Here is a 15708-nt window from a genome sequence, read left to right as displayed (position 1 = left end):
GGGGGGGGGGGGGGGGGGGGGGGGGGGGGGGGGGGGGGGGGCGGAGTGGTGCTGGGGAATAAATCTTGTATGAGAACAATCTTTAAGAGACTGGTATTGAATGGTGTCTTGCCCTTGGTAAGGACAGCTGGTTAATCTGAGATGGGATTAATCTGAGGTGACAGCCTCAGAAGAGTAAGCCCGGGTGTGAGGGACCCACCTGCCTGTCCCTATTTGTGACCTTTGTGATGGTCAGAACAATCACCACATACGAGGCCACTTCCCCTCCCCAGGAGAGCCCAGGCAGCACAACTGGCACTCTCGACTAGCATCTACCCTGCACTCCCATCATTTTTGTTTTTTTAAAGATTGTATTTATGTATTTGTCAGAGGGGGAGAGAGCGCACAAGCAGGGAGTGGCAAACATGAGGGAGAGAAGCAGGCTCCCTGCTGAACAAGGAACTGGACCTGAGGACCTGAGCTGAAGGCAGAAACCCAGCCAACCGAGCCACCTAGGCATCCCCATTTTTAATTCTTAATATTGTTCCCTAGCCGTGTGAAGACAAGTAGGTGCTTCAAAGGCTAATGAGACTTTAGGGAACAGGTTTTACTATTTTTAAATTTTTTAAGATTTTATTTATTTGACAGATCACAAGTAGGCAGAGAGACAGGCAGAGAGAGGAGGAAGCAGGCTCCCTGCAGAGCACAGAGCCCGATGTGGGTCTAGAACCCAGGACCCTGGGATCATGACCTGAGCAGAAGGCAGAGGCTTTTAACCCACTGAACCACCCAGGCGCCCCCTTTTTTAAAGATTTTATTTATTTAGGTAATAGGTTTTAAAAAGTAGCACCATGCTCCTCCTCTGGAGTGAGCTGCAGGGACAGCTGCTCTTTGGCCTTCGGCTGACCTCAGAAACTAGAAACACTTATTTCAGGCTTTGTCCCACTGGCCACTGTGGGCAGGAGTGGAAAACACCTGCCAGGTGTTGCCATTAGATCCACTCCGCCAACAGAAAACTTTTCTACAAGCTTTGCGGCTTAACAGTATAGCCCCCACCCAACCCTGCCTTCCCTCGGCGTCCAAACCTCAGCGCGTGTGGAGCGCCCCCTGTGCGCGAGGCTCGGGAACTGGCAAATGTGGGCAGCGCTGTGCTCCCAGGGCTCTCAGGCACTGTCTTCCCAACCGCCCTCCTGCTAGTACCTCTTGTTCCTGTTTTACAAATAAGACTGGCGGTCGAAAAGAACACCGGGCCGTGGGACAGGACACGTCCCTGTGGGTAACTGACCCTGTGACCTTGAGCAAGTCGCTAGCCCGGCGGGAGCTGAGCCCAAGTTCTCTCCCCCTCGGAACACCGTCCCAGCTCACGGTCACCAGAGCTCAGCCGCCCCTGGAAAAGGGTTTCCAGACCCCAATCAGTGGTTGGCCCGACCTGCGCCTAGAGCCGGAGGGCGCGGGGAGGAGCGGGCCGGAGCCAGCGTCCCGCCCCCGCCGCTGCGAACCCGGGGGCCGACGCCCGACACGGGTCGGACTGAACTACGGCGCCCGGGAAGGTCGTTCCGTGCTTCGCGAAGACGTCCCCTTCCGCCAATCACCGCTTGCGGCCCGCCCCTCTCGTCACCGGAAGCAGCTGTTGCCTCGAGCAACGACAACGTCCGGCTTTCCGAGTTGGCGGCGGGAAAAGCCATGAGTAAAGGCCGGGCGGAGGCCGCGGCGGGAGGTAAGCGGGGCGGTGGGCGCGGGGGAGTCCTGGGCGGGGGGGACGGGACAGGCGTTGGTTGGGTGACCCCCACTCCTGCCGCGTGTCTTCGTAGCCCCTGGGATCCTCCTGAGGTACCTGCAGGAGCAGAACAGACCCTACAGCGCCCAGGACGTGTTCGGGAACCTGCAGCGGGAACACGGACTGGGCAAGGCGGTGAGGACCCTCTCCTGGGACTCCTCCCCTTGGGGCCCCTCGAATCAGTCCGGGGTGCTGCCCTCTCGGGGCTGCCATTCCAGCCGCGGGCTTCCTAAGGCTTGTCGGGCTGAAATTCCCGCTGCGTGGGCCCCGAAGTCATTGCTCTGACTGCCCGCCGCCCTCCCCCGCCAGGCGGTGGTGAAGGCGCTGGAGCAGCTGGCCCAGCAAGGCAAAATCAAAGAGAAGATGTACGGCAAGCAGAAGATCTATTTTGCGGACCAGGTGAGGGAACTTGTGCAAATTATCGCCCGTGTGACACCCCGACACTAGGTCAGCCAGTCTCTAGAATGAACTCTCTTCTGGGGAATTTGGGGCACTCCATGAAACTCACTTGTCCTAGGTCATGAAAAGGGCCCCAGGCACCCTTTAAATCAGAGTGGGTACTCCCCTTGCTGTGACCCAGACTTAGCGAGACTTCCAGATTCGGGACAGGATAGATGACAGAAGATCCTGAATTGCTGCCGGGGAGATCCGTTCCCTCTTGGAAGTTTCTTTTTCCCAGTCATCTAGATTAGAACCACCATCTGCCACACGGTTCGCCTTCTGCCCCTACCCCTCACTCCCAACACAGGTAACGCTGATTTTGTATCTCTGGGCCAGCCCACCACTTGGATGCCTTCTAGACCTTTCTGAGTCAGTATTACTACTGCTAAGGTAGATTGCCTCATCCCCCCAAATGGGCACCTCTCCCTGCTTCTCCCTCAGTGGAGTCATGCTTCACCCAACCTAGAGACTGGGGAGCCCCTCATCTCTCTCCCCCAGTGCCCTGTTGGTTTTCCCCCTTCCTGACTCGGCCTGTCCTTTCCATCTGCATCTCCTGATACCCTCCTAGCATCTGCTGGCCTCAGAGGTCTTCCGCACGGCAGCCAGAGTGGTCTGCGTGGGTGCACAGCGAGTGCCATTGCCCGACTTCAAACTCATGCTCCCTCGAGTAGGGAAAAGGTACTAGGGAGACCCGGCCCCCGTGCCTCACTGTCCCTTCTCGGTCCACTCACCAGTACTAGAACATGTAGATGAGTTTTACTCCTGTGTCCTTCTGCCTGGAGTTTTAAAAACCCTTCTTCCTCTTCTGCCTCTTTGCTCAGCTAACTCTTACTCATCCTGTTGGATTCCCCTCAGGGATCACCTCCAGAGACCTTCCCTGAATTCTCTGATCGCCTCTTCTGCAGGCGCTCGCTTCTTTGAGGGACACGCTTGTCTTACGCGTCTCCTCGCTGGACCGCAGTCTTCCAAGGCAGGCCCCACTTCTCACCCGTATTCCTTTGCTCAGCACCCCCACCCCAGAAGCTAACATCTAGTAGACGCCGAATACTAGTTTCACTGAACCGAACCACCACCAAGGCTAATTTTCCTAAATCGGTTTCATTATGTGACAACTCTAGATTCCTTAAGGGAGAGTTTTGCAGATTTTCTTCTGTAAACAGTCAGACCCTTAATATTTTAGGGTTTTGAGGGCCAGATGGTCTCTTGTCCCAGGTACACAGCTGTGACAAGCCCTCGAGACTACCACTGGAGAGCAAAAGCCGCCCGAGACTGTGTGAAGGCACAGGCATGGCTGTGTTTCAGTCGGTGTGTGTTTTCAGAACTCCGGGTCTGGCAGGATCTGGCGCGCAGGCTGGCGTTCTTCTTCTCCATAATGTGCTCCCCATTGTCGCCGACAAGACCCCCACGGGGCCCATCCTCGGTAGCAGCTGGTCCCTCGGGGCGGGCTGCTCAGGCTTGTCCCTTCAGTACTGTCCCCGCCTCTGTCCCCGTCCCTGTTCTTCCTGCTGTGGGAACGTGTAATTCAGGTATCGCTACCTTGGGGAGAATGTTCCTCTACTCCTTTAGCCCAGTGAGCGGTCTTAGCACTAACTGAGATCTCCGCCCTGTTAGTATCCTGCCAGCCTTGATGCCCCTTGAGGACAGGCGTGAGGTTTCACTTATCGATCATACCTTGTTATAAGCTGGGACCAGTACTAAACTGAGTGGTTTCTCACAGGCCCTCTGGAGGGCTGGGGAGCCCCACAGTCTTGCATGTATGTGATGCTGTCCCCACCCCAGATGAGGTTCCCCTCCCGTGCCTCACATCAGCCCCCTTGTTTTTCCTCACCTCTGGCAGGACCAATTTGCCATGGTGAGTGACGCGGACCTCCAAGGCCTGGATGCCAAAATCGTGGCCCTCACTGCTAAGGTGCAGAGCTTACAGCAGAGCTGCCGCCACATGGAGGCTGGTAGGACTGGGCAGCCCCCAAGGGTGCCCCTAGGGTCAGGGTCGGTCTAGAGGTCAGGGATTATGGAGTGAACGGTTTGCTGGCTGCAGTGTTGTCCCACGGCAGTGATTCTCTCTGCTGGGCTGCCACAGTTACTGTATCAAAACAGAGAACGGCTAATGGCCTTTGAATGTGAGTGGGCAGGACATGCATTTGCTTTCCCTAACACCCTCAGTGCCCTGGGCCCACACTCCCTCGGTGCTGGCTGCTCTGACTGGCTCCAAGAACAGTCTGTGCAACCTCACTTTACCACTGCTGGTAGATGGAGGAGGAGAGAAAACAGGAATAAACTGGTAATTCTGTAAGCCTTCATCTCTGCTGAGCATTTCCAGAATGTGGAACTCATTCTGGACCCTGTGTGTAGAGCCGAGAGCAAGGTAGGGGTCCAGTCACTACCTCAGGGAGCACCTGCTGGGAAAGACCAAGCCCCAGCCTCGGGTAGGGAGTGACCCCGGAGAGCTGTGGTTTCAGAGCTGAAGGAGTTAACTAGTGCCCTGACCACACCGGAGATGCAGAAAGAGATCCAGGAGTTGAAGGAGGAGTGTGCTGGCTACAGAGAGAGACTGAAGAATATTAAAGCAGCCACCAACCACGTGACTCCAGAAGAGAAAGAACAGGTGAGCTGGGAGCGCGGGCAGTCATGGGCCGGGCGAGGTGGCGCAGGCTCGCAGCCTCTCGCAGCCTCAGTGGGGCTGAGGGGTTAGAGGCAGCTGTTTCCCTGCCCAGGTGTACAGAGAGAGGCAGAAGTACTGCAAGGAGTGGAGGAAGCGGAAGAGGATGGTGAGTGAGCGTGCTCCGGGCAAGCCCGAGAAACGGCAGGAGAACCCGGGACCCGACAGCGCGGCCCCTCCAGGCGGTGCTGCCCACCTGAAAAGGGGTGGTTTTGTTTCCTGTCAGGCAACAGAGCTGTCTGACGCAATTCTGGAAGGATACCCCAAGAGCAAGAAGCAGTTCTTTGTAAGTGGTTCTCTCTCCCATCCCCACTCCCCTGGGTGCTGGGTCCAAGGAGCGCTCACTCACTTGTCTCCCTGCCCCAGGAGGAAGTCGGGATAGAGACGGATGAGGATCACAACGTGAAGCTCCCAGACCCTTGAGGGGTCCACCGGCAGGACCCCGGGGGGGATGGAAAGAGAGGTCCGGCACTGGTTGGCTCCTCCAGGTTGGCTTCTGTGTTTGTTCCTGCTGCTGTCTTTGGGCAGAGCAGCTGGGAGAGGGGCAGGAGCCAGAGTATGGGGCGCGGGGAGTGAGCGAGCCCACAGCCCACGAGCAGGCTCAGGTTCCTTTTCCTGGCTACATTCCAGTTGCTTGAACTGAACGCTCCAACTGGAAACAACGCTAAAGGAAAGCATTTGGTAGTATTTATTGTAATATAATTTGATATAAAAATACTTAAATTTCCTCTGGATAACCAAACCTCCCAGATGTCAACCCTGCAGAAGGCTACAGAGTAGAGACAGGAAACTGTATATAGCAGTCAAGGAGCCCAAAGCCTTACCCAGGACTTCTTGGAGCTCTGTACCCCAGGAGGCCTTTAAATACCTTCTCTACCCCTTCACCCTGACCCCAAGTCCTGGGAGAGATGCAGGCAGCACAGGGATAGAGACCCAGATACACTTGACAGGAAGGGGGGGGAGTGGTTCTGAGGCCCAGTTTGTTTTCCAAAATTGTAAGTTTAGCAAAATTGCACTCTTGGTGTTTATTTAGAAAATTAAAAAAAAAAAAAAATTACTACGTAGTGCTGTGTGTCACACTTGACTTCTCTGTGCTGTGCTCCTGCCTGTGAGCACAGAGGGAGCAGGAGCACACAGGAAGGCCGCTTCGCTCTAGCACCCAGAGCAGGATAAGAGAGGCGATGGAGTAGTAGGTGAGGGCAGGATCCTGGCAGCCCTGCCCAGAGATGGCCAGCAGAGCCTGGGTCCCACCTTGGGCCCACCAGGGAGCCCTAGCCCAGGTACTAGGCAGCCTGTCACACTTCATGGCTGTGAGAGTATTTCCTCATGTTCCTTTCTTTCTGTCCAACTACTGCCAAAATGGCCAAACTTGGGCCAGGTGTTGCCCAAATCTGGCCCAAGAGAGCAAACCAAATGCAAACAGTAGCTCCCAGATATGTGTAGATCTGGAGCAAAAGTCTGAGGCTTAGAAGGGGATAGGACGGGAGCTCTTGGGGATGCCCAGAGCAGACCCCCACCCTGAGGATTTTTACAGGAAGGGGGGAAAGACCAGAGGCTCGAGTTTTGTGGTCAATATAATAAATTAAAGCTTTCACAAAACAAACACCCCAGCCCCACTGAGGATGAGGGGTGTCGGGGAACCAAATGCCGGGAGCCAGCGGACCTGTGTGGAGCATCGAGTCTGATCTCAGAAGGCCAGCGGCTCTGTGGCCAAGCAGGAGACTCGGGCCTCTCGCTGGCTCTTCTGTGGGTTCGGGGCGCCGGTCAGTACAGCTGGTTCTTCAGCTGGTGCAGGACACCAATCACGATCTCCCGGAGGGTCTGGTGGGGGCAGCAGAGGGAGACATGGGTGGCGCTCAGGCAAGGACAGAGCGCCGGCTGGGTGACCCGTGCCTACACAAGACGTGCTCTTTAGAATGCAACAGAAAAAGCCCCTGGGCCGCCCTGCTGTCTGCAGTTTACTCTGAAATGTCGCTGCGAGAGCACAGGGAAAGGGATGGAGGCGTGGCTGGCTATGTGGAAAAGCAAATGCAAGAAACGGAAACGGTAGCATTCAGGTGTGGGCTTGGGAGCGTTCGGGACATACTGTGCTTCAAGTGTTCCCAGAAAATGTCAGGAAACAAAAAAGTGGGACTCTCCGGATGCAAGTCCAGCAGAAAAGGCAGAAAAGGCAACCAGGCCTCAGGAGCACAAGAGTCCGGCAACAGCATTCACACGCTGCCCCGTTACAAAGAACACAAGCGCTGGAGCAGACTCCTCCCGCGGGCCTGGGGGTGGCGGCCAGCAATCTTCCAGATGGGCCGAGTGAATCTGCTGCCGCAGTGAGGGCGACGCACGAGGCAGCCACACGTGGGCTGAGAAGGGCCAGGGTTGGGCCCATGGGATTTAAGTGCCCGATCAGTCCTGCCAAATGAAACCTTACAGGAAAATCTGGGCTAAGAAGCCGAGGAGGGAGACACCCCCCAAGAAACCTGAAAGCTGCTGCTGCCTCCTCCTCTGGACAATTTCGGACTTGGGCCACTTTGCCAGGAGGAGTGTCCCCCCCGCCCCCACCAGCCCATGATCACGGCTACCCCTTACCTGAGGCTTACAGTGCTCCTCAACCCAGCTGAAGACACAGGCTGACAGCTCCTGGAAGCTGGCCACGGAGACGGAGGCATGGAAGGTCTGGAACAGGGAGTCCATGATGCCTTGAAACACATTGAACTTGACCTGGTCAGAGACCTGGTCCTCCCCCTCATGGGGGTTGTCCTGGTGTGCCTTCACAATCTGCTCGTAGTTCCTGAAATCGAGGAGTGAACAGGGCTCAGGGGCCCGAGGTTCTCCCCCAGGAAGGGGCTCCTGGAGAGCTGCTGCAAGGTAGTCCACATCAGCCAGACACTGCTCCGGGACAGAAATGGTGACCCCCCTCTCCCCACCCTTCCCTTCATGAAGCCCACAGGCACTTTGAGAACATGCTGTGCGTTAGGGACACGGGGGTACAGAGTCCAGCCTCCAAGCGGCCACCTAAGGGAGTGAGGGGATTATCTGGCCTGTAGTATCAGATGTGGCCTTTGAATGAGAAGAAGGTATGAACTGAGGTCTGCCCGAGTCCCCTCAGAAGCCCTGGTTCACCCAGCTCAGTGTCACCCTTACACTTTCATGATCTTCAGGGCTGTGACATCCTTGCGTAGCATGGACACTTCCTCCTCCTGCTTTTTCTTCTCCTTGTGCAAAAACTGGATGTAGTCAATGGCTGGGATGGGTGGGGGTGGGCACAGAGGAAGTCTCAACCAGAAGGACAAGGCTGACTTTTTCTCCCCCCGCCCCGCCATCCCACTCCCCACCTGCCCCATAACCACCACCCCACCAGGGCCAGGCCGAGAGTGGGTAGAAGGCTCTGGCCTCTTCACTGCCCTGCTGGCCTCAACCACTCCCAGGGCTCTCCCTGGTCATACTCTTCTGTAGAACGATGGCTTTGCTGAGCTTTTGGGAACCAATGGAGAAGTCCTGCTGCTGGCAAGTGGGGACGATTGTCTGAAGGTCATCATAGCCTCTCTGTGGAAACATCAGGGGAAACAAGGCTTCCTTTAACTCTGCGGATTAAGGCAAACTCACCAAGCTTTCTCTTCAAGAACTGAGTTCCATGCTCAAAACTCAAACAGGTGGGGGTGGTGGAAGGAGGGTGTTCTCATCCAGAGACGATATTAGCTGCCCACAAGGATGCCTGGTGCTGTCTGATGAGGTCGGGGCAGAGCGAATCAAATGTAATGGGCCTTCCTGCGCTGGCTGAGCTGCGGGCCCCCCAGTCACCTTGATGGCATCTCTCCTCTTCTGCTCAGCCTGCGTGTGTGCTCGCCGCCGCCGGTCCTTATAGGACTCCTTGTAGGACTCCTGGTGGTAATCGCTGTCCTCGTCATCTACACTCAAAGTTGGGGGCGGGAAGAGGTCATTTTGAGGCCCAGTGGGGCCCAGCTCACCCACCGTGCCCCAGTGGGAAAGGAAAAACTGGTGCCTAGAGACAGCAATGGACAGAACAACCTAAGGTCCTAGATGAGGTGAGAGACAGTGAGAGCCTGTGTCTATCACTAGTTCTCCAGCACCCCCATGTGGGTGACTGGAGCTTCCTGTCTGGGAAATACACTAAAATGATGGTGTAACTGAGTCCCCCCAGGTCGGGGCATGTTGCTGCCTACCTGTATTGGGGACGGAAGAGGCACTGGTGGAACCGATGCTATTAGCTCTGGACACTACACTCCCCTTTCGGGTACTTTCTACAAAAAGCCCTGGAAAAGAGAGGTCCCAATCACTAAGGGGTAAGGCAGGGGAACACTATATTAGACCCTGAGAAACCTGTGGGTACAGTGGCTTCCTGATCCTTAAATCTGACCTCTCCCTTTCAACCCAAAAGCCACTCATACTGGGGCACCCATTTCCTGTTTGTGCCATGCTGCAATGCTCCTGTCCCTGATTTCCACAGTGCTCCATGGGCCTGTAATGGTACCACTGGATCACAAAATGGCATCTGGGCACAATGAGGGTGAGAGAGTGGCCAGCTATCACTGCTGTCACTTCCCTGCTTCAGAGCAGAGGAAACCAGCTGTACCCTTATGCTTCCTGCCCCGGTCCTGCAGCTCCTCCCTGTCTCAGGGCAGGAACTCGGCTCAGGGACAGTGGACTGTGCTCAGGTGTGGCTGGCAAGACCACGGGAATCTATAGGGCTGCAGCGGGAGGGTCATGAGGGAGCTGGGGATAGTGGGGAGGCACTCACCGGGGTCCAGACTGTTGTCGCTGTAGGCGTATTCCACCTGCAGCACCAAGCAAAGGAAGCTCATCGGACCTCGGCCCAGGGTCCGCACCTCCTTTCATTGCGCGTGCGCGCGCGCGCGCGCGCGCGCGCGCACACACACACACACACACACACACACACACACACGTCCTACCCACCCCCACCCCCCAAGGTACGCAGGCAATTTCAGGATGCACGCGTGCGCGCACACACACACACACACACACACACTCTCTCTCTTTCCCCTGGGGTGCGCAGGCGACTGCAGGACTGCCCCGGGAGCCAAGAACGGATAGGCCATGGGAGCGCCTCCCCTCCGCAGGACCGCGTCTGCCCCTACCCACGCTCCAGCACCTCCCCAGCCCCCAAACCCTGCCCCCACACACACTCGTGTACACACGCGTCACTTGTCTCCCCACCTTGGCACGCGCGGGGTGAGAGCTGTCTTCTCTGCAGCCCCGGGGCCCGGAGGGCGGGGGGACCTTTAGGGACTGCAAGGAATCCCCTCGTCTTCCGGCCCCCCCACGTGCACGAGCCCGACCCGCCCTCCCCTCGTCGGCGTGCGCGCCCGCGGGGCTTGCCTTGACCCATGGGTCGTCCGGAGAGGCGCCCGGCTCTGTCATCTCCGACCCACCAGACCGGAAACCAGCCCGCGGGCGGGCCCCCTGCCGCGAGGAAGCGGCGAGGCGCACCCACGTGACCCAAACCCACCAACCCAAGGACGGGAGGCGGAGGGCGGGGCGAGCGCATGCGCAGCCCAGAAACACCGAAACCGTGGACCAGAGCCGCTGGCGTCGCAGCGGAAACCGGTAGCGTTCCTGTTGCCGCGACGTGAATCATTCTGTAAAATGGGGTCCCCTCAAAAGGCTCGTCCAGTGTCGCCGATAGTCGTGTGCACGCGCTGTGCGAGCCCAGGCGGCTCTCGGGGCGCGTGTCCCAGCCCCGCCCTGCAGGCGGCCTGGAAGGTGCAGACTTGGCCACCTGGGCTGACCCTGCCTGGCTGCCAGCACCAGTCCCGTGAGGGCAGACACCCCGCCGGGGTTCTTAAAGTCCCGTTTTCAAAAACCAGCCAGGCATCTGGCAGGAGACCAGTGGAAGAAACACTGTCAGAGAGTGTTAGCCAAGTTATGATACTTTACAGACAGGGAAACCGAGGAACGTCGAAAGTCTGTAGCTTCTTGCAAAGCAGACAGCTATCAGTGATAGAACCAAGGCTGACCTCTGCCTGGCTAGCTTCAAAAGCCAAGCTCTTAACCACTGCACTCCCAGGTTCCAGCTCAAGGCTCCCCAAGATACCCAGAGGCATCGGGGCAGGAAGCAGACACCATACAGGCAGCATCCGGCAACATTCATCTTTAATTCTGTTACAAGTTCCAGTGTTTGCCCTGGCCACAGTCGGCCGTAGATATCACGCGCTGTGGGCAAGAGTAGGCAAAGAATGCCAGAGAGGCCTGCTTCCCCAAGTGCCACAACCTCAGTGATGGCCAAAGGCCAGCCAGGAAGCTGCGTAAGGCTCCGCATGTCCACCAGGCCCGGCCCTGCGCTCCCCAGTTTGGCTCAGAGCCCTCTACGCCCAACCAGGATGAGCACGGAGGCCCCCATTCCTCCTCACCACTGAATCTCTGGGCAGCTCCAAGGGCCACTCTGGCCCCACAGAGAACTCAATGTCAGCCACGGGCCTCACAGCGTCTGGGGGATGCGCTTCTGCAGGAGGCCCCAGGCTTTCTCCACCTTTGAGCAGGCCAGAAAGTTTGGAGGAAGAGAGGACAGGGTCAGGCAGGCACCCAGCGGAGACCATTTCCCCACAACCCAGCCCTTCCCTCAGCACCAACCTGGCGTTGGGTGACATGCGGTTCCCATAAGGTGCTCAGCACCACGTGGCTCTGGTCCACGAGCTGCTGCCCACTCATCTGGCTCTGCAACCGGCTTTGAGCTGCAGCCTCACTTAGGCCATCCCTCTCCACAATGCGTCGTATGGCCTGACACAGACAAGGCATAGGTCAGCCCACTGGCTCAGACCAGGATGCAGTCTGCAGTCTGCAGTGGGGACAGGGTGGGAGACGGGGTCCGGATACCTCAGTCTCGGGAATGACAACGGTCCACACCTCATGCACCATGTCCTGCCAACCGGCTTCAAGCAGCATAGCAGCATCGATCACACACACGTGCTTTCCTGTGGGAAGACCCCAGTCACCGGTGGCAGCATACCGCCACTTACCAACAGAGAGCCAATGAGGCCTAGTCCCAAGGAAAGTGGAGGGTCTGCCTTGGGGTGGGGAAGCTCCCAGGAGGAGAACTGGCTTGATGTCCCCCTTGGCTGCTCCCCTTATCCCTCCCACTCACCCTCAGCCATAGCGTGCTCCATCTCCTCTCGCGCCAGCTTTGCGATAACTGGCCACATGATATCCGTGAGTATCTTCAGCTGCTTCTGAGGAGGAGAACAGAGGAAGTAGACGGTTTACCTTCCCTCGGTGACAGAGCCAGCCCAAGGGAGGAGGTGACTGGGAACAGATGAGTGGAAAGTGGCACTCTGGACCAGAGCAGAGAGGTCCACTGGGTCCCAACCTCTGTGTCTAGGAGTAGCTGAGAAACCCTTAAAGAGGCGTACGTTTACCTTGTTCCCAAACACCCGGCTGCCTAGGACCTTCCTGTTGATAATGCCATCTTTATGGAGAATATCTGGATAACAGAGACACGGGACTGGGCAAGGAGGCCAGGCCGACTCCTCCCTTCGGGCCACCTGCAGCCCTCCCCAGGTATTACCTGTTCCAAAGGCCTCCACAACAGGCTGGTAGGCAGGACCACCTGGGGCATAGGCCCGATGGCCCAGCTGGTCACTGTCGATGACATATGCCCCCAGGCCCTTAAGCCGCTGAGCTACTGAGCTCTTCCCGGAGCCACTGATGCCCGTGAGCCCAATCACGTAGAGTTGTGTGGGGAGCTCTGGCCTCTTCTGGAGGTGGAGGAGAGGGAACCCCAGTTACTAGGATCTTCAGACTCATCCTTGGGACTGAATTCTTCAGTCTTTACTCTCCAGCATTTCCAGCCCACCCAAGAGGGGAGAGAGTGGGAGGGCAGGCATACATATGGAGGCCGAAGCAGGTTTCCCAGCATTCGATGGCGGAAGCTAGAGGAGCTGACTTTATCTTCTTCATTTTCCTTGTGGCTTTGGTCCTTCAGCAGCTGGATCTGGTATAAGGCAAGCTCCTCCAGATCCTGTAGTAAAAGAGGAGGGATGAGGAGAGAGAAGGAGGGACAGGAGAACAGTGACAATCGAGCTGTCCCCCACCCCCCGTATCCTCCCCTACATATTCCAGAGGTAGAGCCTGCGTCCAAGGGCAAGCTGGGAACCGGTTCCTTCTTGCCTCTTCCTCACCACCCTAAACCCTCTCTTCCCTCCTCTAGGGTTGTGGTACTTCCAGCAGTCCCCCACGTGGCCTTCCCCATCCCCATCCACTCCCTCTGCCAGTCTCTCCCAGGGGTTACATTCTCAAGGCGGAAGCGGTTGACGGCCATCCCCCCACGATAGGTCTCCTCGCTGACCACCAGGAACTCCAAGGAGGGGTCAGAGCCAGCGGGCCCATAGGGGTCCAGCAGGGGGATGATATCAAAAGTCAAGGAGGGCTTGATGTCCACCAGGAACTCACTCAGATGTTCCACACGCTCTGCGTAGGGTTGGAGCAGCTCAGGGAGCAACTTGCCTGGGGAAGGAGCCCAAAAGAACAGGGAGATCTTTTTATTGGGGAGGAAAAGTATAAGCAAGTTTGGGGAAGACTGTCCCTAGGCATCCAATCTCCAGATAGGGGCGGGTGACAGGAAGAAAGGGCTAAGCTGGCAAGTGGTCTGTGTCAGGGGAGCTACCAAGAGGGGGCAGCCGCCAAGCACAATAGTCATGGCAGGCACCGGCCTATTCCCAGAGAACCAGCAATGCCAGCATCAGAGTCAGATGGAGAATTCCAAGACCCACCCAACCACAAGTCCCCTCTTACTGTGTCTCTGGCACAACTACCTACAACCCACTCATCCATTTATTGCAAGGGTCTCCATCTGTAGGATTCATCACCCAGAGAACTTCTTAAAAGTGCAGACTCCTTGGCTCCACATTTGGGGTGATTCTGATTTGAATGGTGACTAGACCACACACTGAGAAAGCTGCACTTACTCATTTAACGTAATTTCCTTAGCACCAACTGAGTGCCAGTCACTGGGACATCTGGGAAGGGTGGGAAGTAAAGGAGGGCCCCCCTGTTCCTCAATCATGAACTGGCGGCAAGGTTAAGGAGTTCTGAGGGCCTTCCCCTGCTCTATTCCAGGGTCCATCTCACTCACTCTTCAACAGGTCTTTGTCTGCTACTCCCACCACAAGCTGCTCCTGGGCCAGGATGCACGCGACGCTGAGCAACACCTTGTGAGCATTGTGCAGGCGGTCAAATGTGCCACCCACAGCTCCACGGTGGTAGCCACGCACTGGCTGCTTTGGAGACCTGGCCACGGGGGAGGCTGGCCTGATGGTGGAGGGTAAGGGGACATCCAGGGACTCCACAGGCAGCTCTCCGGGTCCATAGTCGGGGTATAGCAGCACTGAAGCCAGTTGGGGACAACAACTATAGCAGCTGGTGGCATAACGCTCTAGCTGTTGCTTGACTGGGTTGTACTGGCTTCCGTCCAGGGTCTGGAAGTCAGTCAGCACCACTTCCGGTGGGTGGGCCAGGTTCTGGACTGAACCGGACAGGGGAGGGAGAAAGGCGCTCTTGGCTCCGATATTGGTCAGCAGGACTCTGACGTCCAGGTGCCTGTGGACGTTGGCGCCAGCGTAGAGGTGTGTGATGAAATCCAAGACCTCAAACGTGGCCTGCACGAGGCTGGGTTGGGGCTGAGCTGAGGCCCCCAGACTCATGCCCGGCTGCAGGTGTACATAGAGCGTGTGATTCACCAGCCGGGCCGCTGAGGTCAGGATGGGGGCCAGGCGAGGGGCCAGGGAGGCCAAGGGCGTCGTCAGCACCAGGAGGCCCGACCGGAATACGGCCATCCTGCCCAGGCCTGCGGACAGCCAGGGAGACGAGGCGTGGGTGACTGAGAGGTTATGTGGCTGAGGCTGAAAAGTGGGGCCTTGGACCCAAGGGAGGGGACCTGGCGCAGGGACGGGGTTCTGTGCTGATCCAGAGGAGACCGGGGGAAGGCGCGGGGCCTGGTACATGGCGCCTCGGGTCTATGTGCTAAGACGCTCTTTCTACATTTCTCAAACGCAGCGGTGAAGTCGCTGAACTGAATCGAAATCCCGGGCGGGGAAACTAGGCTGGACAAGAGCCCCTGAGTCATAGGTCTGGGGATCCAGAAATCCCGGGCCCTCCTGCCACGCTGTACCCGGGTCTTCAGAGACTCGAAGGAGGGGACTAGAGGAAAACGCTCAGGCTCGGGTCGGTCCCCTACTTACTGAGATCTCTGGGCTTAGGTTCCGCGAGCGCTGCCGCGGAGGCTCACCTGGATGCGACCCGGAAATACTAGTTCAGCAGCTCCGTGTCCGAGCTACGGAACGGCAGAAAGGCCAAAGTGTCTGCTCTGTTCGGGATCTCGCGAGACTTTGTATGGCGTTGGGCGAGTCCTGCCGAGGGGGCGGGGTCGGACTCGGGGGTTGGGTAGGCCGGTGAAGCATTATTTCCAGATTCCAGCCGCAGGGGGTCTGGACCGTGGGGGGCTAGACGGTCCTGAAAGGGTTTTGTGGATGCTCTTCAGACATTAAGAGAAGAGAATGGCTTCAGCCAGGTTACCCAGGGGACAGCGGTAAAGGCAGAACTAATACCTGGCTTTCCTCTTAATAAATTACAGAGATGGGAGTCACAGGGTGGCACTGAAGTCAGGACTCAGAGTCCCCGCAGCCCTCCCAGTCTGAGGATCCTCCTGTGGAAGGACCACTCTGTCCGAGTCCCCATTTCACAGCTGGGGAAATTGAAGCCCTCTGTGTTCCAGGAACATTATAAGGAAGGTCTTGTGGCTCCGGAGCTCTCCACACCACCCAGAAACAGTTTGAGAGAGAGAGGAGGAGAGCTCTGCCTGGCAGCTCAGTAGGGTTGCCAGAGGATGGTC

General features: G+C 57.4%; 3 protein-coding genes across 5 annotated transcripts; 1 reads left to right on the top strand and 2 right to left on the bottom strand.

Annotated features, from left to right (window-relative positions):
• The first annotated feature begins 1570 nt into the window (after nt 1-1570).
• Nucleotides 1571-5515, top strand: PSMC3IP (PSMC3 interacting protein). The gene is made up of 8 exons (XM_032871683.1): nt 1571-1696; nt 1791-1891; nt 2066-2155; nt 4035-4146; nt 4657-4802; nt 4912-4965; nt 5083-5142; nt 5223-5515. The coding sequence occupies exons 1-8, from the start codon at nt 1663-1665 to the stop codon at nt 5277-5279; spliced, it is 654 nt and encodes a 217-aa protein (XP_032727574.1). The 5' UTR covers nt 1571-1662; the 3' UTR covers nt 5280-5515.
• A 14-nt stretch (nt 5516-5529) lies between these two features.
• MLX (MAX dimerization protein MLX) lies at nt 5530-10312 on the bottom strand. Of its 3 annotated transcripts, none has more exons than XM_032871681.1 (8): nt 10206-10311; nt 9607-9643; nt 9032-9121; nt 8649-8755; nt 8294-8393; nt 7992-8091; nt 7437-7638; nt 5530-6677 (listed from the first exon to the last, which is right to left on the bottom strand). In XM_032871681.1, exons 1-8 carry the CDS (start codon nt 10245-10247, stop codon nt 6621-6623), a joined length of 735 nt encoding a protein of 244 aa, XP_032727572.1. In that variant the 5' UTR covers nt 10248-10311; the 3' UTR covers nt 5530-6620. The 3 variants fall into 3 exon arrangements, with proteins under 3 accessions (XP_032727572.1, XP_032727571.1, XP_032727573.1); XM_032871680.1 differs by having other exon boundaries at nt 10044-10262; XM_032871682.1 differs by lacking the exon at nt 9032-9121 and having other exon boundaries at nt 10206-10312.
• An 876-nt stretch (nt 10313-11188) lies between these two features.
• On the bottom strand, nt 11189-14963 carry COASY (Coenzyme A synthase). The gene is made up of 9 exons (XM_032871679.1): nt 13954-14963; nt 13111-13325; nt 12709-12840; nt 12388-12577; nt 12239-12303; nt 11968-12052; nt 11700-11797; nt 11457-11603; nt 11189-11355 (listed from the first exon to the last, which is right to left on the bottom strand). Exons 1-9 carry the CDS (start codon nt 14819-14821, stop codon nt 11305-11307), a joined length of 1851 nt encoding a protein of 616 aa, XP_032727570.1. The 5' UTR covers nt 14822-14963; the 3' UTR covers nt 11189-11304.
• Nucleotides 14964-15708: the final 745 nt, after the last annotated feature.

The sequence above is a fragment of the Lontra canadensis genome, unplaced genomic scaffold (genome assembly GCF_010015895.1).
Source record: "Lontra canadensis isolate GAN:19392208 unplaced genomic scaffold, GSC_riverotter_1.0 scaffold43, whole genome shotgun sequence".
In the NCBI taxonomy this organism is placed as follows: Eukaryota; Metazoa; Chordata; class Mammalia; order Carnivora; family Mustelidae; genus Lontra; species Lontra canadensis.
Note: the sequence above shows the minus strand (reverse complement) of the source record. Positions and strands in the feature narration are given on the sequence as shown.

Coding starts and splice junctions, on each gene's coding strand:
- MLX (XM_032871680.1), bottom strand. CDS start 10,247: ATGACAGAGCCGGGCGCCTCTCCGGACGACCCATGGGTCAAGGCAAGC. Junction 9,644..10,043: donor CTCACCCCGCGCGTGCCAAG/GTGGGGAGACAA, acceptor TTGGTGCTGCAG/GTGGAATACGCCTACAGCGA. Junction 8,394..8,648: donor AGAGGAGAGATGCCATCAAG/GTGACTGGGGGG, acceptor ATGTTTCCACAG/AGAGGCTATGATGACCTTCA.
- COASY (XM_032871679.1), bottom strand. CDS start 14,821: ATGTACCAGGCCCCGCGCCTTCCCCCGGTCTCCTCTGGATCAGCACAG. Junction 13,326..13,953: donor AGACAAAGACCTGTTGAAGA/GTGAGTGAGATG, acceptor CTCCTTCCCCAG/GCAAGTTGCTCCCTGAGCTG. Junction 12,841..13,110: donor ACCGCTTCCGCCTTGAGAAT/GTAACCCCTGGG, acceptor CTTTTACTACAG/GATCTGGAGGAGCTTGCCTT.
- PSMC3IP (XM_032871683.1), top strand. CDS start 1,663: ATGAGTAAAGGCCGGGCGGAGGCCGCGGCGGGAG. Junction 1,697..1,790: donor GGCGGAGGCCGCGGCGGGAG/GTAAGCGGGGCG, acceptor GTGTCTTCGTAG/CCCCTGGGATCCTCCTGAGG. Junction 4,966..5,082: donor GGAGGAAGCGGAAGAGGATG/GTGAGTGAGCGT, acceptor GTTTCCTGTCAG/GCAACAGAGCTGTCTGACGC.